This window comes from Hevea brasiliensis, chromosome 10 (assembly GCF_030052815.1).
Source record: "Hevea brasiliensis isolate MT/VB/25A 57/8 chromosome 10, ASM3005281v1, whole genome shotgun sequence".
NCBI classification, from domain to species: domain Eukaryota; kingdom Viridiplantae; phylum Streptophyta; class Magnoliopsida; order Malpighiales; family Euphorbiaceae; genus Hevea; species Hevea brasiliensis.
The window spans coordinates 4,910,518-4,937,039 of record NC_079502.1 but is presented as its reverse complement, the minus strand read 5'-3'; the positions used below and the strand labels follow the sequence as shown (position 1 = coordinate 4,937,039).

At 34.6% G+C, this 26,522-nt stretch overlaps 2 protein-coding genes across 2 annotated transcripts; one reads left to right on the top strand and one right to left on the bottom strand.

The window, feature by feature from the left end:
* The first annotated feature begins 7,885 nt into the window (after positions 1 to 7,885).
* LOC110631625 (type 2 DNA topoisomerase 6 subunit B-like) lies at positions 7,886 to 19,649 on the top strand. The gene is made up of 12 exons (XM_021779522.2): positions 7,886 to 8,038; positions 8,150 to 8,258; positions 8,358 to 8,441; positions 8,599 to 8,625; positions 8,850 to 8,958; positions 9,048 to 9,123; positions 9,244 to 9,264; positions 9,986 to 10,182; positions 17,617 to 17,764; positions 18,512 to 18,702; positions 18,820 to 18,949; positions 19,266 to 19,649. Exons 1-12 carry the CDS (start codon positions 8,000 to 8,002, stop codon positions 19,563 to 19,565), a joined length of 1,431 nt encoding a protein of 476 aa, XP_021635214.2. The 5' UTR covers positions 7,886 to 7,999; the 3' UTR covers positions 19,566 to 19,649.
* A 1,093-nt stretch (positions 19,650 to 20,742) lies between these two features.
* LOC110631626 (galactinol synthase 1) lies at positions 20,743 to 22,561 on the bottom strand. Its single transcript, XM_021779523.2, has 4 exons — positions 22,092 to 22,561; positions 21,458 to 21,778; positions 21,182 to 21,316; positions 20,743 to 21,069 (listed from the first exon to the last, which is right to left on the bottom strand). Exons 1-4 carry the CDS (start codon positions 22,428 to 22,430, stop codon positions 20,842 to 20,844), a joined length of 1,023 nt encoding a protein of 340 aa, XP_021635215.1. The 5' UTR covers positions 22,431 to 22,561; the 3' UTR covers positions 20,743 to 20,841.
* Between the last annotated feature and the right edge of the window lie 3,961 nt (positions 22,562 to 26,522).

Genomic DNA, 26,522 nt, shown 5'->3' with positions numbered 1-26,522 from the left:
TAGTAGGAAATTGCTTATCCTGGATGAATATGAGCCCCATAAACTATAAGTTCCATCTGAACTAACACGGCTGTAGGAAATATGTGTCATGCCTTAATTCCAAATAAGATACTTCACGTGTTCATTCTCCTTAATATAATCATATATACTGCCCATAGCTTTCTAAACTTCAACCTCAAATTACCCATCGAACAATTTCATCTATTGAAACTCATCCATAAATAGTACTTCATCTAGCTCATAGTTTAAAACAGTCGCAAGCCTTAGTAGCTAACTCAATTTAACTCCTGTCATTACTCTGATCGTCCTTTCATACTTAACACTAGGTATGCACTTACTGTCATTCTCATATCAGGAAATTATGTATGAATTTGTGCCTACCAAACTCTCAATAACTAGGTCTCCTTGTCTCTGTTTCTTTTCCTTATATAACCTTCTAGAACCAAAAGCACAAGCTAAACTTGAAAAGAAAGAAAATATCCTCTTATATTCAACTACGCCCGATTGTCCATATAATAATGTTTAACCTATGTTTCTTAGTCTTTCTCTTCAAATTTCATCATCTCCTAGCACAATTGTGCTCTACCTATAAGGTATCATCTGCATGAACCCTTTCTTTGTACCATCGTCCTTCTGCCATAATATTTTTTTTTTAATTTATTAACTTTACTTATACTCGACCTATGATTCATATCTATCATCGTTTATATTGTGCCCTTAACTTTTGTTGATTCCTGAAAGATTTCTCTCACTAATAAATTCTTCCAACACTAATTCCACCCTTATCTAGGGTCATTAATTTGATCCTTGAACTTTCTAGTGATTTATAACCATCCAGACTTGTCACTTTTCGTTCTACCCCTACTATTGTCCTGTCGTTATTGCTTCACTACAAAGTGATTACGTTGATCACACTAAAAATGTTTGCTGACATTCATAACGAACCTCTAACTACCTTCTCACTATCTCAAAAGTCTAACCTAAAACCTATGTGTCATTATCTATCATTCTTTTCCTCTCATCATACCTATTTGATCCCTTAGGTGACTTTTATTCAACTTACTGCTTACTAACTTCTCTTTCTCTACCTATTTAGGTAGTCCGCAATACCATCGCACACCTTCTAACATTTACTCATTATTATTGTATTCCATACCTCCATCACTATTCTTGCTAATATGGTCCCATTTTGGGTTCTCCATCCTTGTCATTCACCTTGCCAAGAATAACACTTAGCCTACCCTATATCTTAACTTTGTTCCTTCTATTATGCGCCATTCAGATTGTCCTTTCATTTATTTCTTTTGTCTTACCCAAAATAGAACTTAACTATTCTATTCCTGGTTCCATTCTTCTTCCTAACATGACAGCTGTACCTGCTAACTATATCTTTCAGAGTCTCTACCGCGTTATCACATATCTGTGCTACTCAGATTTGGTCCTTTGACCACTCTAGCTAGTACTTCCACTAGCATTTAGATTATATTGTATCTACAATCACTTGTCCAAACTTTCATTCTGCACTTTCTCTATCCATTGGCCTTCTATAATTTATCTTTGCTAATTTATTACTCTTAACACTATTATAATTAGATTATACTATTGTTTTGAATAATTTGAAATTAGAAAGGAACTCAGCAAATTACAGTCATACTTTTATTGTATGATCTCTATTCTTATCCTTTAGCTTACATAATACCCTTACTACCTCGAGAACTAATTTTGCAGTAATTTTATTATTATTATTATTATTATTATTATTATTATTATTATTATTATTATTATTATTATTATTATTATTATTTTCCATGTTTACTCAACTAGCCCAAAACTTAAGATTCCGGGCACCCAAACCTGTCATCCAATTCAAAGGATTTACATCCATCATGATCTGATTATATATGATTCCTATAATGGAACTTGTATCCTCTCCAGGATACCCGAGCCAACTACTCTCTACCACACTCTACAGTCCCATCTGGGACACTATTTTATTGGTCACCATTATTAGTAATAACTTTCGATCCCTTCTGAAAAGATAGGACTATACCATAACTTGCTGCAACAAAGGTACTACATTTACCACCTTGCCCAAAACCATGTCAAATTAATGTCTCATTTATTATATCATAGCTCCGTAAATCATCAATTCATAGTTTCGACCTTCCCTAGGTAGTAGGGTTGTACTTTATTCCATACTGATACACACAAAGTATACTATTCTCACTCTATAGGTGTCACCTTTACTTTGCAACTAGTCCGAAACCTCTGGTCTGATGGCAACTCTTACTGTAACTCTAGCTCATGCTAGGGTAACTGAGTCACTGACTCTAGTTACCACCCAACTGTGACCTTTCGATATTCTAGCTCTAGGCTCTTAACCAGGAGTTCCCAACTCCTCTGCAGATATAAAACTCATTGCGGTATTCTTGTACCAAAGCAGACTCTCGCAACATCCTCATCATAAGCACTACTGAGGAAGTACGCGACTCTACACAATAATCTCATGTCGATGCAGTGTCTGCGACTACAGAGCAGACATCGAGAACATTGTATAGTTACTACGATACGTCCTGACAGACTAGGTCTCCTAATTTCTTATCTCTCCTGAATCTTCTATTATCACAAACTTATTCTGACTGGGTCATCTACTGATGACTGCCAGTAGTGGTATCCTCATCCTTATCTAGGGCAACTGTACTTTTAAGACTCACTTTTATGTACTCGTGTCTTACACGAAATGGGCACACCATTTAAACCCATACAGACAAAAATATAACATTTCTTGGAGTACGTATCCTCATGATAGACCTCACATGTCTACTAACTCTATTTCACATTTCTGTGTACTCCACGAAAATCAAGACACTAACTGAGGTAATCTTATATTTCCCGAGATATAACGTAGAATCTAGAAACAAAGAATTACAGGAAAAGATGAAACAGAATCCTATACTCCGCATGTGACTCCTAGTAGACTCTTCCCAACACTTAGATAATTTTTCCCTATGAATCTGGAGCCTAAGCTCTGATACCACATCTGTCACGACCCAACCTATGGGCCGGACCGGCACTAGGACCTGGGCCAGCCTAAAGCCCCCGAGGCCCGTAGTAAGCCTAACTGTTCATTTACCCAATTCTAAGGCCCATTTGGGCCCAATTTCAAGAAAACAAACGGACAGAGTCCGGCCATAAAATGGACTTTCCAACGGGGAGTTTTCGACTCACCCGACCTGTAAACACAATAAATACTCAATTGGGGAGCTCAGCTCACCCTCCACATACTCATCAGCATAAAAATAAATGGGAGCTCAGCTCCCTCATCCAATCCATCCAACATGCATAGAATATTAAGTTTACAGGTCCAAAAATAATAATTTAGTTCTGGACCCAAATCAAATAAACATTCCTAACTCATGCGGAAATTCTAAGATTTAACAAGTTTATACAAGCGGTAATAATTGACTGCGAGGAGAAAGCGAGTTAACCTCAAAAAGTATCCTCCTGTGGACTGTAAAAATTTTTGAACAGGAGTTATCTTTCGACTCAGAGAGTATAATATCAAATTTAACAATAATATATATAACTATCTAAAAATAATGCAACCTGTAGAGTGAAATGCAACATCAACATCATTTTCACATCATAACATCAAAACGGTAATTTGGAGCGCTCACACACCTGTAGTATCAATCATAACATATGGGAGCGATCTCTATCTGACTCTCTTAAATCCAACTTTGGTGCGGTAATTACTCAAGCTCGGACTTCCACTTAATAACCAAATCGAGGGTCCCAAATTACTCAAGCCGTGACTACCCCTCGAAGGATCGGGTCCCTGAATTACTCAAGCGTGACTACCCGTCTATCCATAGTCCACACCACATCACGCACGCCAACGCACGCTGCTCCAAATTACCACAACAACATCATGGCACTTTATGGTTATCATGCATCATAAATCGTGCCTAGAGTTTAACTACATAAATATATGCATATAAGTGATGCATGGGCATCTGAACATATAATAATATCGAAATTACAATTAAAATTAATATTTTACTCACAGACTTGTGATGGTCACCGAGGTAGCGGAGGAGGAAGAAGGCATCGGCTCACGACAATTTTATTACAATCATTTAATAAATTTGACTCAATACAAACAAAGAAAAAGATCAATACGTCCTAAGTAGTGCCGAAAATCTGGCAGAGTCTCCCCTATACCTAGGACCTACCCAACCTGCAAAATGGCTCAAAACACACTTCTATATTTACAATCCATATATCCACAGCTCAATCATATCACACAGCCCCTCCTGGGCCCATCAAATCAATCATCCATCACAGTATGTAATATTTCAATTTAGTCCTTATAATTGACCATTTTTGCAAAAACTGCCCAAATAAGCTCTAAAAATTCTAAAACTTTGCCCCGCGGTCCTTAGCAATATTACTAAGCTATTGCAAAAAGAATCATAATTTTCTAAGCTACCACGAATATTTTACGGATTTTTAATCCTATTTAAGCACTAGAAAATTACGTAAAAACAAGGTTCGGGTTTACCTTTGCCGATTCCGACTTCGGGAACGCGCTCGGGATGCCTGACAATGGTGGGGTAGCCAAAACCTCGATCCAATTCGGAGACTTTTCCGGTAGCTAGTCTGGCTGGCCGGAAATTCACAGATCCGGACAACTGTCAAATTTTCGCGAATTGAGGATACCTACACGAAGCCCAATAATAATATATAAAATCAGGGGTGTTACACACTGCCCAAAACTTTCTCTCTCTTCTTTCTCTCTCCTTGGAACTATGGTTGCCGGCGACGGTTTGAAGCACCATCGGTAGGGAAAAGTGCACCAAGTCATGAGGAGGTGAACGCTGGTGGCACTACAGCCGTCCGGTGTCGGAAATGCTGGGAATCGAGGCCCAAAGCTCCGACGGCGCGCGGCTTCTCTCTCTCATCCTTCCTCACGTTTTCACGGCGAGAGCTCGCCATCGGGGCATCGCCGGAGGTCACTAGTGTCGGGGGTGGTGGTTGGAAACACTGGCCGAAGATGGGTGGCGGGGGTGGTGGCCGGAAGCAAAGGAGAAGGGAGGGAGAACAATGGAATCGAGGAGAGATAAAGAAAGGTGGGGAGGGGGGGGCCTGTGCACTGCGTTTGGGGTTTCTGTTTTTTAACTTCTAATTATACTATTAGTCCCTCAATTTCTTAGAGGTTTACAATTAGGTCCAAAATTATTTTATTATGTTAAAGTTTAATAAAACTCTAGTAATGATAAAATAAATATAATCTAGGAAAATTTAATTATTTTATTCTCATTTAATAAATTAACTTTAATTAAATTATTTATTATTAATTTATTTATTATTATTATCTTCCTTTATTTTAAAATCAATTCAAATAAATCCTATATTATTAATAATATAATATTTCCTTTTCATTTTATTTATAATTTAAAAATTTTGGGTTGTTACATTCTTTCCCCCTTAAGAAAAATTCGTCCTCGAATTTTCGAATAAATAAGAGATAAGGAAAAGAAGATTATTAGAACAAGTGCAATCATTACTCCTTCAGCTATACAGAGATTAGTAAAACATTTATTCTTCAAACTCTTCATATATTATAGATGACATTCTACTGCTCTCTGATTCTACTATAGTGTCCTAACTGTCATCATCTCTTCCTAGAGATGCTCTTATCTCTTGGCTATTCATTGATCATTTTTCTGACATCTCAAGTATTCACTATATCTCTCTATACTTGACTTGATGTCTCATAACTTCAATCAACCTTGGCGCTTACCTCTCAACCTTCTTCTTTCCAAGGACAGGACTTATGTTCTTTATCCTATAATGTTCTATAAGATGTTTTTTATAGCACCTATCATAGGCATCTTATTCTAAATCTTTACTTATCATTTGACCTCAATGGTTGGCATCTGTGTATCTTCTCACTTTTATGATACTTCAAATTTCCAATCTATTTGTGTCATTACTAAGGTACTTAGACCAACCTTTGTCCATCTTATATAACTAGTTAGGTAGAGTTCCCTCCAAGGGCTAAGTGTACCATTTATCAACATTAGAAAGCGAACTGGGTTTATTCTCTTATATGACAAAAGTGTTTATATTCTCTGACAACCTAATTAGTGCAACTTTATCGTTTCCCACTCCTTCTCTGGAATAGAAATATCTAGACTTCTTCCTAAAGCTTCTTAGTATGTGGCCTACTTTTCACACATTGGCACTTAGATCGAGGCTCCACTACTCCTTTAATCTATCATCTCATAATAACTTGTTTCAAACATCTCTTAGTGTGTTCCTAGCATACCTATTCATTCTTATCTTCATCATTATAATTAGCTCTACCAAGCTTTCTTCCTATCTTTTGAATCTTATCCACTTCCTTTTCCTGTTTCTACTATTGTTGATATCTTTTCAACCTGCTGCACTTATTCATTAATCTTAGTCCTATTTCACTCTTACACCTTTTTCCTTCAAGGATGTCCATCTCATCATCAACTTTAACTTTCATTTTATTTCTTAGTTTTATCTTGATTACTAGTTATATTACTTCAGGAATTCTAACCTTATCCCATTTGTCACCTGCATAGAGATGTATGGGTGTTGTTGGTTTTTGCTGAGGTCTCCTTTAGCTGCTTTGAAGTTCTGATTGGTTTTGTTTTAGGCAATGGCTTGAGGTTTCCTCTACATGATATCTCCTTCGATTACTTCATCCCACGCACTAATAATGGGTTTCGACATTGCTAGCAACTGAATATCTGCTTCCTTTTTGTCTTCCAGGTCTATGCAAATCGGATCCACCAAGTCCTAGGGTTCTCTTGACTGGGTTTTGGGCCTTACTTTTAGTAGGGGGCTTTGGTGGTTATGGTTATGTTATGGCTTTTTTTTCTTGTTTGGCTTAGTTTTTGTGAGGCCTTTTGTTGTTATTTTTGTTTGTTTATATACCCATATTTATAATAACTCTCTCTTTTAAATGCAATCTATAAATATATTTCGATAAAAAAAATTAAATATTATATTCAACCGTTTAAATTAGTGTAGATTTATCTAATAATATGAGTCCTTATAATTATATATGTTTCCCTTGTGAAATATTAAACTTTTGAACCCAAATGATGTCCACTTAAAAAAAAAAAAAAAAAAAACCTGCACGAAGCTTCTCATTATAAAAAACTAGTAGATATATATTATACATTGTAATTTTTCTAAATTTTCTTATGTTGTCAAATATTCAATTATTGTATTAATATTCTAATATATTTGCAAAAAAAAAAAATCTAGTAGTCTAATTAATTGCTAAATTTATATATAAACATTATTTGATTTAAATTGATTTTTTTTTCAATTATTTTAATTAATTCGATTCATTTTAATTTAAATTTTATTTTTTTAATACAATTCAATTTAATTTTTATAATTAAATATTAAATTAAACAAAGATTAAAATTATGTATAAAAACTTAATTAACTAATTTATTTTATTTATTAATTTAATTTAATTTAGCTTTCTGTCTAAACAAAATGAACATTTGGTTTCATTAAATTTTAAAATGAATAGATTGAATAGGCTGAATTCTCATTGTAATTTTTTTTATAAATATTAATTAAATATTATTTATAAATTTTTATTAAGATAATAATTTATTATTAATAAATTATAATTAATTTATTTTTATTTATTATATTTAAATTTTTTTGTATGTAAATGGAATAAAAAAATTTAAATTTCATTTGATTGGGCATTGTTTCACTATTATCATGACAGCTCATCCTTTTTAAATATTATTTTTTAATTTTATTATTTATTTAATTTATTATTAATATATATTTTTTTTTATAAAAACAAAATTATTCAATATTTTCATGATACAAATAAAATATAATTAATTATTAAAAGAAAGTCCTTAATTCTGAAAAATTATGTAATTGTTGTCGCTTTGGTTTAGCTCCCCAGTCCCCACTAATTTCTCCGATGGATATTTCTTCTTCAGTTTCAAAGCTCTGTTTTCACGTCAGTTCAAAATCACTATCACTTCACTCTCGTTTCTTATTCTTCTTCTTCTTCTTCTTCTTCTTCTATTATTTTAACAATTTTAAAGCCGAAATTTCATGTAATTTGCAGTTGATTTCATCTGCATTTCAAAGATGCCGTGTGTCTGAACATATTTGTAGACTATCTGTTGTTCTCAAATCTTCTCCAGCTTCCGATCCTCCCATCATTCGGATTTCAAGTAAAATGCCGTCCATCTGTTTGATTTTTGGTTTTAATTTCAACGTTATGAGCATTTTTCTCCAATTTCTGGCGATTCATTTTTGTTTATTATTTGCAGTTTCTGATACTGGTATTGGGAGCAGCTTGGAAGAGTTTCAGAACCTGAGGTGCTCCTGGGAAGGCATTGGCGTGGAAAAATGGGGTAAACAGCCACATTTCTGAATCATTGTAGTTATAATTTTAAGAAAAAAAAAATGTAAATCTCTTTTCTCATTGTAAAGAACATCAAATCCATTTCAGTTTGTACCGGTTCATTTTAAATTTTAATTGATTGTTTGACGTTAATCCTTCTGGTGCAGATGGGTTGCTCTCTGCCACAACTACCAGTAAGTTCTCATAAGAATGATAATATTGTAGTGATTAGAACCCATAGAGTTGCTGAATAAGTGTGGCATATATTCTTCTCTTTCTTTTTCCTTCCCTTCCTAGGGAGGTTATTTTCTATCACAGTTAATGGTCTACTAGCAAAAGGTATGATTTAATTGATGATGCATATTCTTCTTCTTATTTAATTTTCACTTCTGGCTACCATTTTCTATGGGGATTGCAGGCTTTTGTGATAATGAGGTGCATCATTTTCTTTTAAATTTAAGAGAAACCATTTCTGGCAGAAGACTGACTCGGCTACCTTCAAATCCTAAGAATGGCGTAAAATTCAGGCATCAAACATTCTTTAGCTACTGAGTTTTTCAGGTTATTGAGTTTTCGTTATCCCAACTGAGATATTTGGTACGATACTCCTCTCCAGTGGAACTGAAGTATGTCTGTCCATTTCTGAGAGCATTGATGTTTTAACTGCAGAGATCAATGATTTCTTTCAAAAGGTTTGCTGGCTGTACTTTGAGGACTTTGTATCTCATGTTTACTTGAATATTTTAATTATATTTTCTAAGAGTAATTATGGATCCCTGTTTACCTCAAATTTCTTCTTATTTCTTTTGCAGGTTCTCATTCTAAAGATACCTGTAAGTTGAACTTACAACTCTAATGCTCTGTTTTTAATGATTTGTGTTTAGTTGTCTTATTTCTCTCAGGGAATTTGTTAATGGAGCTGAAGGCATGTTTCTTTATGGGTTTATTTATTTATTTATTTTTTGGTGGGTTTGATGGGGGGAGGATATGTCTATATTGAAAGTACTCAAGCAAGCTGATTTCTTAGCCACTTTGATCATTTACCTCCCACTCCCGCTTTTTTTAAATTCAAAATATGCTGATGTGGCATTGGCATCCAATTGTGATTTATATTAAGTGATGACCTATGATAGTTTATATTGCCATTAAAATTCACACTTATGGCTTTATGCTTTTAATTGATCTGAACGTCACTTGATGAAAGATTAGTCATAAATTTCTTTTGGACAAATAAAATGGAAGAGTGAACACCTGAATATTACATAGTTTGGACATAAGGCTTGAATCAATGGGCCAAAAGAGATAGTAATTTATCTCAAAGACTGCAAAATTGCAATGACAGAACTAAATATATGCACAGAGGTTATGGGGAAGGCTTACTAGAAGGTTTAATCTTATTTGACACATATAAGTGTTAATCATCAAAATTCAATACCTAAAGAGATGAGATAGTAAAAAATAGTTGCATTGTCTTTTAGGTGCACGGAAAATTTTGCCATCTATTACAGTAAATTGTGGTGCTGCATCTCTGATCAGCTTCAATTTTTTTCCCAGAATGTTGCATTTGAACTGGTGGCTGGATGTGAGGATGTCCCTGGATCACAATATGAAAAGGTCTTTCTAGCAAATGAGAGCAATCACTTAACTTTTTCAACTTCAAGCGTTGAGTGTCTGAAGTCAGGCCTTGAAGATTATGTTTTAAAGCATGGACATAGGTTAAATCACAATTGCAAGTCATGCTTCTCAACTTGGTAAGCTTTTAGTCCATCCATGCAAGCTTCTTGCTCATAATGGGACTCCGCTGCATTCACTAATAAGTTGGTGTGATGGTTCACATCTCAGTTAATATACATTAATGATTTTATGATTCAGAATTAAAAGTTTTATGCTTCAATATTTGCATTGCATACAACTCTGCAAATGTCGTGAGTAAATCCAGTGACTTGAGATACCAGTATGAGTCAATTTTGATGAGTATGTATGTACCATCAGCATTTGCTGCCCTGTATTTGTCTACATTCCTGTTCCTGTTACAAATTTGCATCCCAAATTCTTTTGGTTACCATGGACTGTAGGTCATGGCATCATTTTTTCTAACTAACATGGAGCATGGATTTTTTTTTTTTTGTGTAGATGTTGAATTTAGGGCTGAGCAAAGTTTGGTTATAACAAAAAAAACTGAACCGAACCAATCTAATTTTGTTTTTGGTTGATTTTTAAGTTGTTCAGTTCAGTTTTGGTTTTAATTTTAGAAAAATTTGATGTGGCATTGGCATCCAATTGTGATTTATATTAAGTGATGACCTATGATAGTTTATATTGCCATTAAAATTCACACTTATGGCTTTATGCTTTTAATTGATCTGAACGTCACTTGATGAAAGATTAGTCATAAATTTCTTTTGGACAAATAAAATGGAAGAGTGAACACCTGAATATTACATAGTTTGGACATAAGGCTTGAATCAATGGGCCAAAAGAGATAGTAATTTATCTCAAAGACTGCAAAATTGCAATGACAGAACTAAATATATGCACAGAGGTTATGGGGAAGGCTTACTAGAAGGTTTAATCTTATTTGACACATATAAGTGTTAATCATCAAAATTCAATACCTAAAGAGATGAGATAGTAAAAAATAGTTGCATTGTCTTTTAGGTGCACGGAAAATTTTGCCATCTATTACAGTAAATTGTGGTGCTGCATCTCTGATCAGCTTCAATTTTTTTCCCAGAATGTTGCATTTGAACTGGTGGCTGGATGTGAGGATGTCCCTGGATCACAATATGAAAAGGTCTTTCTAGCAAATGAGAGCAATCACTTAACTTTTTCAACTTCAAGCGTTGAGTGTCTGAAGTCAGGCCTTGAAGATTATGTTTTAAAGCATGGACATAGGTTAAATCACAATTGCAAGTCATGCTTCTCAACTTGGTAAGCTTTTAGTCCATCCATGCAAGCTTCTTGCTCATAATGGGACTCCGCTGCATTCACTAATAAGTTGGTGTGATGGTTCACATCTCAGTTAATATACATTAATGATTTTATGATTCAGAATTAAAAGTTTTATGCTTCAATATTTGCATTGCATACAACTCTGCAAATGTCGTGAGTAAATCCAGTGACTTGAGATACCAGTATGAGTCAATTTTGATGAGTATGTATGTACCATCAGCATTTGCTGCCCTGTATTTGTCTACATTCCTGTTCCTGTTACAAATTTGCATCCCAAATTCTTTTGGTTACCATGGACTGTAGGTCATGGCATCATTTTTTCTAACTAACATGGAGCATGGATTTTTTTTTTTTTGTGTAGATGTTGAATTTAGGGCTGAGCAAAGTTTGGTTATAACAAAAAAAACTGAACCGAACCAATCTAATTTTGTTTTTGGTTGATTTTTAAGTTGTTCAGTTCAGTTTTGGTTTTAATTTTAGAAAAATTTGGGTTTTTTGGTTCAGTTAATTCAGTAAAAAAACCAAACCGAACCGAAGGTTTACTTAAAATGTGGCTGTTTTCATCTGTGTGTGTGCCTATTTTCTCACAGCCGGCTGCTCCCTTTCAGTTTGTTCTCTTCCTCAGTTTCAGCTCTTCTTTCTCCCTTCCTCTTACAGTGTGTTTGGATGGAGTGTATGGAGGCTTTTTAAAATAAGGTAATGAAAGGCAAAGTATCAAAGCCTCCTTAACCTACCAATTTGGTGGGTTGAAAAAGTGAGGATTTTAGAGGTTTTGAAACTTCCAAAAATTTCCTCCCAAACAAGCATGGTACTTTTAAAACTCATATCTTACGTCAAAAAATTTCCTCCCAAACAAGCTGTTTCTTTTCTCTCCCAGTCCTTCTAATTTCTGACTGTTATAGAAAGTCAATCACTATATTATTTCTCTGTATATTCTGTATTCTGTATTCCTATTTAGGATTTCTTCCTAATTAGTAGAACATAATTATAGGAATCAATTGTATATATATACCCATGTACAGATTAATTGAAATTAAGGAGAATCATCTCTTTCTACATGGTATTAGAGCAGGTCATCAATCTAGGATGACTATTTGTTCTCACCACCTAGCTCAGGAGAGACTTTGGCCGCCAACCGGCCGTTTCGACCCCGATCAACATCGCCGGCGTCGCCTCAACCACTCATTCCACCACTGTGTGCTGTTGCCTGATCCAGTACACCATTAAAGGACTTCTAAGGTTTGGCTCTCAGATCCTATTTCGGTATTTGCTTGATTTGTGATTTTGGGTTATTTTGCTGCTATAAGCACTTTAGATTAGCGTTTCGGTTAGTTTTCTTTGTCTCAACAAATGGCAGACAATAAGAATGTTATTTCTGATGTGATTCCGGTGATGACTAAAATCACGGAACACAAACTTAATGGTTCGAATTAGCTGGAGTGGAGTAAGACTGTTAGGGTCTATTTGCGTAGCATTGATAAGGATGATCACCTTACTAAAGATCCACCCACTGATAATACATGACAAATTTGGCTAAGGGAGGATGCTCGGTTGTTTTTACAGCTTCGGAACTCGATTCATAGTGAGGTAATTAGTTTAATTAATCACTGTGAATTTGTTAAGGAATTGATGGATTACTTAGATTTTCTCAGATTCGGTAAAGGGAATATCTCCCGTATTTATGATGTTTATAAGGCATTTTACCGTGCTGAGAAAGAGGATAAGTCTCTCACGGCTTATTTTATGGATTTTAAACGGGTATATGAGGAACTTAATGTATTGTTGCCTTTTAGTCCTGATGTGAAAGTTCAGCAGGCCAGAGAACGAGCAATGGTCATTATGAGTTTTCTTGTAGGCCTTCCTTCAGAGTATGAGATCGCTAAATCTCGATTCTATCGATTCGAGATTTTCTCTTTGCATGAAACATTCACACGGGTCCTTAAATGCAGAGTACCCAATCTTCACACACTAGCCGGTAGTGCTCTTATTAGCCAGTAATCCAAATGGACAACAAAGTAATAGAAGAGGAAGTAGATGAGGAATTATGGACAACGTAATGTCAGCGTAATGGAGAGGCTAGTTCTAATCAGGACTCAAGAGGAGTTATTTGTTATTATTGTCATGAGCCTGGCCATACAAAATATAATTGTCCGCAACTTTAGAGGAAAAATCAGCGATCACAGATGGCAAATATGCGTGAGAGAATTCTCTGAGATCTTCCTCCGAGAAAACTATTTTGATATCTACAGAGAATTTTGCACAATTTTCCCGATGTCGGTATCTCTAAAGCCTACCGGTTCCTTGTCATCTGCGATGTTGAGTGAGTAAATCCACTACATGCCTTGTGTCTTCCTCATCCAAATGGGTTATTGATTACAGTGCGATAGATCACATGATAGGTAATTCTAGTCTTCTATCCGCTTTTGGTCTAATCTCACTTCCTCTCATTACTTTAGTGATGGTTCTACTTCTTGTGTCATGGGTTAGGCTGAAACCCGACTTCGTTAATTTCTTTGTCTTCTGCTTTGTGTCTACCAAAATTCTCTTTTAATCTACTTTTGTTAGTAAATTTACTCGTACCTTAAATTGTTCTGTTTCCTTTTTCCGACCGGTGTTTGTTTCAGGATCTTACGAAATGATTATTGGTAGAGGACGCTAGTCGTGGTCTCTACATTCGGAAAATCATGTACATGATCGTTTGTTTGCTCCAGTACCTTAACACCTCTTGAAGCTCATTGTAGATTGGGTCATCCTTCTTTGTCTACCATGAAGAAGTTGTGTCCTCAATTTCAGTCTTTATCAGCACTAGAATGTGAGTCGTGTCAATTTGCAAAACATCATCGTTTGCCTTCTGTGTCTAGAGTCAATAAACGGGCTTCATTCCCTTTTGAGTTAGTTCATTCTGATGTTTGGGGTCCTTATTCTGTTACTTCTAAAACTGGATTTCGTTATTTTGTTACTTTTGTTGATGATTACTCTCGTGTTACCTGGTTATATTTAATGAAGATCGTTCTGAGTTGTTTTCTATCTTTTGTGCCTTTTGTAATAAAATCAAAACTCAATTTAATATTTCTGTGCGCATATTAAGAAGTGACAATGCCAAAGAATACTTTTCAGCACAATTTCAGTCTTATATGACATAAAATGGCATTCTTCATCAGTCTTCCTGTGTGGATACCCCATCCTAAAATAGCGTGGCCGAAAGAAAAAATCGGCATTTTCTTGAGGTAACTCGTACTCTTCTTTTTTAGATGAAAGTTCCTAAACACTTTTGGGCGGATGTAGTTTCTATGGCATATTTTTTGATCAATTGTATGCCGCCTTTTGTCCTTAATGGGGATATTCCTTATATTGCTTTGTTTCCTGCAAAATCTTTATTCCCTATTGGACCCTGTATTTTTGGTTGTACCTGTTTTGTGCGTGATATTCGTCCACAGGTTACTAAATTGGATTCAAAATCTCTCAAATGTGTATTCCTTGGGTACTCCCGGCTTCAAAAAGGGTACCGTTGTTTTTCTCCTACTCTTAATCGTTATCTTATTTCTGCAGATGTCACATTTTTTGAGTCCACTCCATTTTTTTCTCAATCATCTGTGTATGAGAGTCAGGGGGAGGAGGATGATCTCTTAATATATACTGTCCAACCAATGTCTAGTCCTCTCCAACAGCCTGTTCCTTCTGTCTCTAGACCTACTCGACCTCCCGTTGTTCATGTTTATTCCTGGAGATTGGAAATTCCTGACTCAGATCCTCCACCAGCTACTTCGTTGGGAGATCCTGTACCTCATACTGATCATGATTCTGATCTAGACTTACCCATTGCTCTTCATAAAGGTAAACGTTCATGTACTTACCCTATCTCTTCTTTTGTTTCTTATAATCAATTGTCTTATTGTTCTCGGTGTTTTGTTACTTCTTTAGACTCTGTTCCTATCCCTCCCTATACCCGTGTGAGGTGAGCCTCTCATCTCCATGGTGTGATGCTATGAAAGAGGAAATGGAGGCTTTAGATGCTAATGGTACATGGGAACTATTGCCTTTACCCACTGGTAAGAAAGCTATTGGTTGCAAATGGGTATTTACAGTAAAGGTAAATCCTAATGGTTCTGTGGCTAAGGTTAAAAGTACGCCTTGTAGCAAAAGGACATGCTCAGACATATGGGTTGATTACTCTGACACTTTTTCTCCTGTAGCTAAACTTACTTCTATTCGCTTGTTTATCTCTTTAGCAGCTACATATGATTGGCCCCTGCATCAATTGGATATCAAGAATGCTTTCCTTCATGGTGATCTTCAGGAGGAGGTGTATATGGAGCAACCACCTGGGTTTGTTGCTCAGGGGGAGTTGAGTAAAGTTTGTAGGCTTCGGAAGTCTCTTTATGGCTTGAAACAAAGTCCTAGGGCATGGTTTGGGAGATTCAGTGAAGCAGTACAGGAATTTGGTATGCAAAAGAGTAAGTGTGATCACTCAGTATTTTATAGGCAATCTGAGGTTGGTTTAATTCTCCTGGTAGTTTATGTGGATGACATTGTCATCACTGGGAGTGACTCTGCGGGTATTTCATCTCTTAAAACCTTCCTCCAAACCCAGTTTCAGACCAAAGACTTGTGATTGTTAAAGTATTTCTTGGGTATCGAAGTTATGAGAAGTAAGAAGGGTATTTTCTTGTCTCAAAGAAAATATGTCCTTGATTTATTGACAGAGACAGGAAAATTAGGTGTTAAGCCTTGTAGTGCACCAATGACTCCAACTTTACAACTGTTAGCAGGGGATAGTGAGTTGTTTGAAGATCCAGAGAGATACAGGAGATTGGTAGGAAAATTGAACTACCTTACAGTCACTCGCCCTGACATTGCTTATGCCGTTAGTGTGATAAGTCAGTTTATGTCTTCCCCAACTGTTGCTCATTGGGAAGCCTTGGAAAAATCTTGTGTTATCTGAAGAGCGCTCCAGGAAGAGGTTTGCTATATGGTAATCATGGGCATTTGAATGTTGAATTTTTTCAGATGCCGACTGGGCTGGATCTAAGGTTGACAGGAGGTCAACTACTGGATATTGCGTTTTTGTTGGAGGAAATTTGGTGTCTTGGAGAAGCAAGAAGCAGAATATAGTTTCTCGATCTAGTGCTGAATCCGAATACAGAGTCATGGCACAATCAGTATGTGAGGTAATGTGGATACTTCAATTACTAGATGAGACAGGTTTTAAGACCTCTCTGCCTGCGAAATTGTGGTGTGATAATCAAGCTGCTCTCTATATTGCTTCTAATTCGGTGTTTCATGAGCGGACCAAACATATTGAGATTGATTGTCACTTTATTCGTGAAAAGATTCAACAACAGATATTTTCACAAAAGCTCTGAATGGAGCTAGGATTGACTACATTTGTAACAAGTTGGGCATGATTAACATCTATGCTCCAACTTGAGGGGGAGTGTTATAAAAAGTCAATCACTATATTATTTCTCTGTATATTCTGTATTCTGTATTCCTATTTAGGATTTCTTATTTAGTATTTTTTCCTAATTAGTAGAACACAATTATAGGAATCAATTGTATATATATACCCATGTACAGATTAATTGAAATTAAAGAGAATCATCTCTTTCTACAATCTGACAAAGCAATATCAGGCCATTTTAGTTCCCGTCAACTCATCGTTCTCCACTTGCCATTGACTCTTCATTCTCTACTTTCCATCATCGTTACTTGCATGTATCTCAAATCTTACGGTAGTTTGTTTGATGTTCAAGAATGGTGACAAGAGATCAACCAAGTCCCAGTCCCTTCCCCTATTTAGAGTCCTTCTTTTGCTGGGTGCTTGAATTTGTTGAGATTTGTTGGTTTGTTCTTGTTCTTGTTCTTGTTCTTGTTGGGTTTGTCGGGTTTGTTGTTCTCTTCTTTTTGCTTTTGATGTATTTGTTGTTTGGTGTATGGTTGTTGTTTTCGTATCTGTATTTGTTCTGTTTGTTGTTCCTGTTTGCCTTGTTGAGAATGTATTTAATTTTAATTAGTCTCGTCTTAATTTCTTATTTTTAGTTCTATTTTGTTGACATTTTGTGTTCCTGATGATGGATTGCTTTGCTTTGCTTTTAGTAGGGTTATTATCAATATTGAACCTTCCTTTTAAATTTCTTTTGGGCAAAAAATGAACGCGTAATCATAAAGATGTAGGTAGTGTAGCCTTAAACAATGTCGGAGATGTTTCACTTCCTTTCTCAATTTCTTGTTAGGGGGCATCTTAAGGTTGGAAGTGGAACAGCATGCAGCCTGGAAAGCCATAAGAATTCTGGATCTGGGCTGATGATGGAAGTGGTAATTATATTAAGCGAGTTAGAGCCAACTTGTCCTTCATTTAGGGAATGCATCTCAAAAACAGAGGTCTATATCATTTTCCTCTTTTTTCCCCTGCTTCTTTATGATTTTCTTTTTCTATTTATAATGTTGTCAGATATATTTTGATAAGAAGTTTCAGCAAAAGGAAAGTTCCGTTTTTAAAGAGAGGGATTGGCAAAATTAAATTAATACTGCATGTGTGGTGCTAAATAGAGAAAATTAAATGTGACAATCATTTCTAGTTTTCATTATTTTGGGCCTAACATTATCAGCTGATTTTGAGAACATATGTGACTCTGCAAGTAAGCATTCTCATATTGTGTGTTTGAGACTTCTAAGCATACTTTTATGGGTTGTTTAAAGAATGTCTAATGTTTAGATGTGTGTGAAAGCATATTGGCTGTTGTAACATCAAATGCTGTAACATAAATGGATTTTCTTGATCTATAGGGGTTCTACAACTCTAAACTGTGAACAATGAACTGAAATTTGATGACTCAGATTTCAAGAAAAAACCAAAACTGAAGACAGAAGGCTTGAGGGAGACATGCCCAAGTTATCTCAATCTCTTCTCCAAATTTATGGAATGCTAGTAAATCTTAACACCTAATTGATCACTCCCTCCATTGCAAAGAGGGGCAGTCTCCGGTTTTTGGGGACTTGAGTGATGCATTGCTTCCTCTTTTCCCCCTCTTTTTGGTACATAAATGTTGCATGTGTGATTACTTTGAAGTTTGTAATATTTGTTGCTTTTCTTAAATACATTTGTTGACGTGCTACATTAATTTCTAGGTATTATATTTTGAAGATTACAAACCTTGCACAATTTCCGAATCAATCCTAAATGCATTGGCTAGCATTGACTGGAAAAGTTATGGTTTGGCTGGAGGGAACATTGTGGATAGAGGAGGTGACTTGCTAGGATGGGAGAACTTACCACCTCATACTCGTCTAACCATGGTCCTTCACAGCTATAACAAACAATATCCAATATTTTTATTGAAATATATGCTTCATTATCTTCACTTTGTCTTAGATTCATAATTGGTGTTCCTACACGTGCCTACATGTTTGCTACATTTTTCTTGACTTTTTGCCAAGGACATAATACCACCAGCAAGGTCTAGGACTCAAACTGATCGTTGTCTTATAAAAAGAGCAGTTAAACATGCATTGGATGATCTGAAAGAGAAACATGCTGGAATTCTTGTAAGTGCAAATGCCCTCAAGGTAAATCTCTCTCTCTCTCTCTCTCTCTCTCTCTCTCTCATATTCATTACATAATGCACGGTTATTATAGAAACAGAAAGGCACATAAAATGTTCAATTTCATTTGGCCTTCATTTGCAAACTCCAAAGTCATTTTTTTCATATTATTACAACCAAAGCAATGAATACTATTACATTAGGGATTAAGTCTTATTATGTAGTTAGTTTTTTATATTCAAAATTACTGTTTAGGCATTTCAAAAATGAAAAATATCTCTTATCTAGTAATTTTTATCTCCACACTAGACTTCAAGTTTGCAACTGTTTTCAATCTCAGATTCGCAGTTATGCCCCTGACCTTGCAAGATCTATTGCGGGCCTCATCTTGTCATCTAATGATTCAGACTTCCAAAAAGAATGCTTTTCTCTTCTTGGTTTGCAGTCCAGAGAGATTGGAGAGGAAACTGTTGAAGAAAGTATTAAGGAGAAGATCATTTCAGTTATAGATATGAATGATAGGAAGTCCCAGAGAAGCAAAGAAGTGGCAGTAGCACCTGCACCTCTTCTTTTTGAAGACAACCGCTGTTGGAATTCAAAATTTCAAGATGAGGAATACGAAGGTGAGGATGAATTTTAGTGACTTGGATTAGCAATTATATATTTTACATTGAATATTATTATCAACTACTGAGACACCTACAATTAAAGATATGTTAGCACATACTGAAGATTTTCTCTGAGATCAGCAGCATGGAATTGAAAGAGGCGCTGCATCTTAAAAGTGAATAATATAGTCTGGCGTTAAAGCCTCGCATGAAAAGGAAATTAATCTTTATGTTTACTAGTAACGAAAGTGTCAAGAATTAAATCAAACATCATTCAGAACAGAGATTTTGGTTTATCTTAATAATACTTGCATATTATAGGATAATTTGTGGATAAACTTTGAATCTCATACACATATTTAGTATTGGGAGAAGCAAGAACCTATAGCAAATACGTTCATACCTTGGATAAACATTTAGAATTAGTCTAATTGATACGTGGGTTTATTTCACCTCAGATGTCTCCCCTTGTTCCTTGGGTCGTCTATCTTTTCACCATTCATTGGGCCGTTGCCTTTAATACCAAACGGAGTGGAATGTGTCAATTTTTTAAGACTCCCACTTGGATTGCTCTCTTTCTTAGCCTCATTGGCAGTATCTTCTTTCACATGTGGAACGTTCCTTAAGCGGGCCCGATTCGGGAATCTATGATCACCAATAGGGATCGGTCATGTGCTGGTGGCAAGATGGTCCAGCCCTAGCCATCCACATCAAGGTCACACAAAAAATGCTACAAGTGCTTTACATTTCATTATTACTGATTATGAAAGGCTCACCAATTTTTATAACCATATGGTCTTAAAAATTCTACAATATATCAGAAAGCAATGAAATCAAACACAGATTAAGGAGTGGTTGAGCGTTGGGGGTTTATTTTGTAATATAAGAAAATGAAAATTTTGATATTAATAATTTTTTAAAAATTAATATTACGAAAAAAAAAACAAATTAAGAAGTAATATCACTAGAATATACCAAGAAAATATCAGGACTCACAGGATGGAAACAATTGGCCATGGAATGTACAGTAGAGAACATCTAATAAATATTTCCTTTCTACAGATAAAAGTTGCTCAAATATATATTCCAGACAAAAGTAATACATTCTTTTGTCCACACTTTATAAGTATTTTGTGTGAAGTTAGGTAACACAAGGGGAGAAAAAAAAGGCTAAGTAGCCTTAAAAAAAGAAGGAAAAGAAAAAAGAAATTAAAGGTATATATAACTATTTATTTTATATATAAAACAAAGAAAAAAGGAAAAGGGTAGGATTACACCAAACTTTTAAATATTCTCCTTATAAATTTATCAAGCAGCAGAGGGTGCAGGGATGTAGGAAATGGCAGGCTCAGGCATGGAAGCCATAATGGATGTCCTTGAGAAAGTTTCATCTTCTGCTGCTGCTGCTACTGAGTTTTCGGGCTTGTAATCAAGCGACTCATCGTTGTATATATCCCACCATTTTTTCACTAGCATCTTGATGTCCTCCCTGTCCATGTTAGCTTCCTTCCCAGTATACCTCCACGGTTTTGAGCCCTGTTTATATATTCAGAATAATGAAAGAACAAAGCCTAATGATTAGCATAAAATTAACAAAGAATTTAAACAAAGAAATGAGATCATGCATGAGACTAATCTTAATACTTACAGCAGCACAGTAATGGGCCACCTTCACTTTTTCCACCTCCACGTTCTCAGGATGGCGCCATAACATGGCTAAAACTAGGTTGTAAACCAGAGGAAGTGGCTTGTAAGTCTTCTCGAAGAACATGTTCAAGAAATCCTGTCATGTTTGTTCCATCACAAAGAAACCAATTAACGAACTACATTGTAATGTCCTTCTATCTCTCTATATATTAGCTTAGTGATAGTGCAGTCTTTAAAAATTATAATGGTGATTAGGTTAGGATAAACTATAACTCACTTGCTCTGCAAAGGGTGTCGGAGGGGTGATCTTGAGAGCGTGAAGAAGATTGTCGTAGGTCAAACGACTAGGCTCGAAGACAAACATTCCAGCGTTGAAGTACAAGGGAGGAGGAGAGCCCATGTCTGCTGGCCATGGGACTCTATCAGGGCACTGCTGGCAGTACCCAATTTTGTGTTGAAGGGAATAGCTCCATGTTTTCTCACAGAAGCAATCCATAGTTGCGTAGAAGTAGCCATCTGGAGTGTCGAAAAGATGGTCTATATTCTCAAACACTTGGATATCCGCATCCAAATACATCATTTTGCTGTATTCCTCAAACTGTAACATTAAGTACAACACACTAATTAAGCATAATTTGTTCTAATTAATGCCATTTTGCAAAATGATTACAGAGCCGGTCCAAAGAAATTTAAGTTGTGGGGTACGTGCATGTGGTGAACCCTATATATTTCGTCCTCTACCTTTATATAGCAGTATAGTACCACAGGTGGTTTAGGTTTCATACGAATCCCATATTAGGAAATGGATGATTAATCTATCATTGCATTGGGAACCCAGCAATTGAGAGCTTGTCTTGTAGTGCAAGATAAGAGAAGAATGATTTTTGCTATGTTTTAATGATATTACTTACATTCCAGATTCTGAGCTTGGAATAGTTGATAACATAGTAAGCCATGGCAAATTGAATCTGGTTTTCAGGTGGATAAATGGGCTCAATCTCACGCACTATGCAGCCTTGAGACTTCAGGATTTGACGATGCTCCTCAGGGACATCAGCCAAGATTGCAACCACAAGAGGGTATGCACTCTTCACCTTGCGTAAACCTTTAGCCAAACCAACCACTCCTTTGATATAGTCCCCATTGCCAGCTAAAAAAGTCACAAAGGCCCTCCTGGAGTAGCCTGTGTTGAGGGTGGTCGAGACCTTGCCTGAACCTGAAAACACGTCTACAGGCACTTCTGGGGCCATAGTTAGATAGGTTATTGTGAGTTCAATGGAGGATTTTTGAGGCAGAAGCTAAGAGGAATTTTTGGGAAAGTAAAAACTAGCAACACTAAAGGATGCCAACCCTACTAACCTTTAATTCCTGAGTTCTTCAATACTACACTTACTGCTTAAATAGAAGTAAAACGCGGAGTAAATTCATGCCAAATGAATTCTAAATGAGACTCAAATTAAAGTTCCATGTTTGGGTCCCTTTCAAGGGCTTGTAAAATATATATCAATTTTGTTTTAGGATGGTACGTATTTTCTCATGAACAGAAAAATGAATGAAAACCACTTTTCTTTTATGCAGCTAATATTCATCTAGCCTTATCAACAAAATGGACGGTTGAGATTTGATGGGTTATGATCATAATCAATTAATTCATGAGGCCACTAAATTTTATATATATATATATATATATATATATATATATATATATATCACTCATAACTTTAGTGTGAAACGCAACAATTTACTGCTAAGAGTAGTAGTTTTGTGGTTAACTTGAAAATATGATATTGTCTCACCTCGATTCGACTTTTCGCATCAATATGATAACTAAATATTATCTCTATTTAGAAGTGCAGACGTAAACTACAGTACAGCTTGGGGTAGTTTTGAAAATTTAAGTTTTACTCATAATAATATATTATTCAAAAAAAAAAATTGCCCCTAAAAATTTTAGTTTTTTTTTTAAAAAAAAATACTATTTGTCTCTTTAAAAATTTTATCTTTATGCAAATTTTATTAATAATTTTTATATTATTTAATTTTGATCTTTAATATTTTATAATTTTTAATAAAATATTGCTAATAAGGTGCATTAAGGATAAAGAAAGAAAATTGTTGGTGAAAGATGAGGACATTAAAGAAAGATGGAGAAATTATTTTAATGATCTCTTTAATAATAGTCAAAATGGTAATAACGTGAATATAGACTATAGAACGATAGAAAAGAATGTGAATTATACTAGAAGGATTGGATCTTTAAAAGTAAGGAAGTATTGAAGAGAATGAAAGTGGGTAAAGCCTGTAGACCCGATAGAATATCAATTGAAGTGTGGAAGTGTTTGGGAAATATGGGAGTGGCATGGTTAACTAAATTCTTTAATAAGATTCTAAACTCAAAGAAAATGCCTGATGAATAGAGGAAGAATATTTTAGTACCTATTTTTAAAAATAAGGGAGACATACAGAGTTGCTTGAACTATAGGGGAATTAAACTCATGAGCCATATTATGAAGTTGTGGGAGAGAGTTGTGGAGCATCGACTACGTCATGATACTTCTATCTCTCTCAATCAATTTGGCTTCATGCCCGGTTGTTCAACTATGGAAGCGATCTTTCTCATTAGAAGCTTGATGGAGAAATATAGAGATATGAAGAAAGATTTACACATGGTTTTTATTGATTTACAGAAGGCTTATGATAATGTTCCAAGAGATGTTCTATGGAGTGTGTTAGAACAAAAAAGGTATCTATTAGGTACATACAAGTGTTGAAAGATATATATGAAGGAGCAACTACTATTGTGTGCACAGTGGGAGGAGACACAAGAGATTTTCTGATTTCAATTGGATTACACCAAGAATCAGTTACAAGCCCTTACCTTTTCACATTAGTTTTAGATGAATTGACGAAACATATATAAGAGAGTATTCCTTGGTGCATGATATTTGCGGATTATATTATTTTGATAGATGAGACGCGAGAAGGAGTCAATAGAAAGCTAGAGCTTTGGAAAAGTACTCTAGAGTCAAAGAGCTTTAAGTTAAGTAGAATGAAGACAGAATACATGCATTGCACGTTCAGTGAAGACCAAACTGGTGATAGGGAAGAAATTAGTTTGGATGGAGTGGTACTGTCCCAAAATAATCACTTTAAATATCTCGGCTCAGTCCTTCAAGTAGATGGGGGATGTGAGGAGGATGTTAGTCATAGGATTAAAGCCGGATGGTTGAAGTGGAGAGGTGTCACGGGAGTTTTATGTGATCGCAAGATTCCTAGTAAGTTGAAAGAAAAATTTTACCATACAGCCATACGACTGACTATGTTATATGGTAGTGATTGTTGGGCATTGAAGGAGTCGTTTGCGTCTAAGATAAGAGTTGCAGAGATGAGAATGTTAAGGTGGATGAGTGACCATACTAAACTAGATAAAGTCCGTAATGAGAGTATTAGAGAAAAAGTAGGAGTGGTACCAATTGAGGATAAGTTGAAAGAAGGGAGATTGAGGTGGTTTAGTCATGTAAAGTGTAGACATACGAAGGCTTCAGTTAGACAAGTAGAGCACATTAGGTTAGAGGATAGAAAGAAAAAAAGGGGTAGGCCTAAATTGACTTGGAGAAGAGTAGTACAACATGACCTAAAAGCATTGCAAATTTCTGAGGATTTAATCCAAAATCGTTTAGAGTGGAGAAAGCGAATCCATATAGCCGACCCCAAATTTTTGGGATAAAAACTTAGTTTAGTTTAGTTGAGTTAAGTTGTATTGCTAATAACCATAATTGAATTAGAAGAAGCATCAATGGAGATTTTAATGTCAACTTTTATGACGTTGGTGTGTGTTCTTATAACTAATTCTCCCTTTTCTCTAAGCTTTTTACTGTGCAGACGCCACACTGGTATATTATGCTATTGTTGGCTTCCTTCAAATCTATTATAAATGGCTCCACACAGCTTCCATTGATTATGGGATTTGGTAGCTTTTCATTTCCATTACTTTTGTAAAGGTAACCAAAACATAATACTTCATTGCGTCACACTCACCACCATCCTTACTTTGCTTTTTTACTTTGTTTGAATACAAGCATTATATAATTTAATAATTTTATTTATTAAAATTTGATATTTATTTTTAAAAAAATAATTATAAAAAATTTAATTTAAAAATACGTTATAAGTTAATTTGACAAAGTATTTTATTGTAAACCGAATAATTGTTAATATTTTTTTCTATAATTATCCCAATTAAAAATAATAATATACTAATGTCAATATTTTTTATTTTATTATATTGATTTTTTATTTTTTTTATACAGAAATAAGTTTTCAGTTATTAATTTATTATTTATAAATAATATATTAATGTTAATATATTTGTTAATCTTATTTTTAATGTTTTCTTCATATTTTCTTCAATTTTATTTTTAATATTTTTCTCCATATCATAAGAAAATATGAAATTATGTAAAATATTATATATCAAATAAAATTAATAATATTAATACTTGTTAATATGGGTGTGAAAAGATAATTTTATCAAATAAAATTAAAAAATTGAATAAAAAATAACTAAAAATAAAAAAGAATAATATGTATTAAAATTATACCAAATTAAACTTATTTTACTATTATATGTATAAACTTTTAAATAGTGTTAGAAAAAGTTTAGATTTTTTTTTTCATTAATAATATATGTTTTAAAAAAATTATAAAATTCTAAAAATTAATTACTCTTATAAACTCAATCACTTTATCATTAAAGAAATTCAACACAAAAATATATAAATCAATAAAATAATAAATAATTAAATTTATATATTTATAAAATACTTGCAATTATAAAAAAAATATTAAACAATAAATTTTTTATAATAAATTTCACCTCTATAATTTCTTATTTATATTGATATACTTTTATTTTCATTAAATTAATTTAAAAATAATGAGTACACATATAACATGTCATGAAAAATTGAAAAATTATTATAGTATCATAATAATAATCAATATATTATAATAATATTATATCATACAAAAAAATAATAAAAAATTATATAAAAATATTAAATTGTGCTACACACAACAGTACAGAAAAACTTGCAATACAACTCAGTTTAACTCAACTAAGCTTTTATCTCAAAAATTTGGAATCAGCTATATGGATTCGCTTTCTCCACTCTAAACGATTTTGAGTTAAATCCTTAGAAATGTGTAATGCTTCTAGATCATGTTGTACTACTCTCCTCCAAGTCAATTTAGGTCTACCTCTTTTTTTCTTTCTATCATCTAACCTAATGTACTCTACTTGTCTAACTGGAGCCTCCGTATGTCTACGCTTTACATGACCA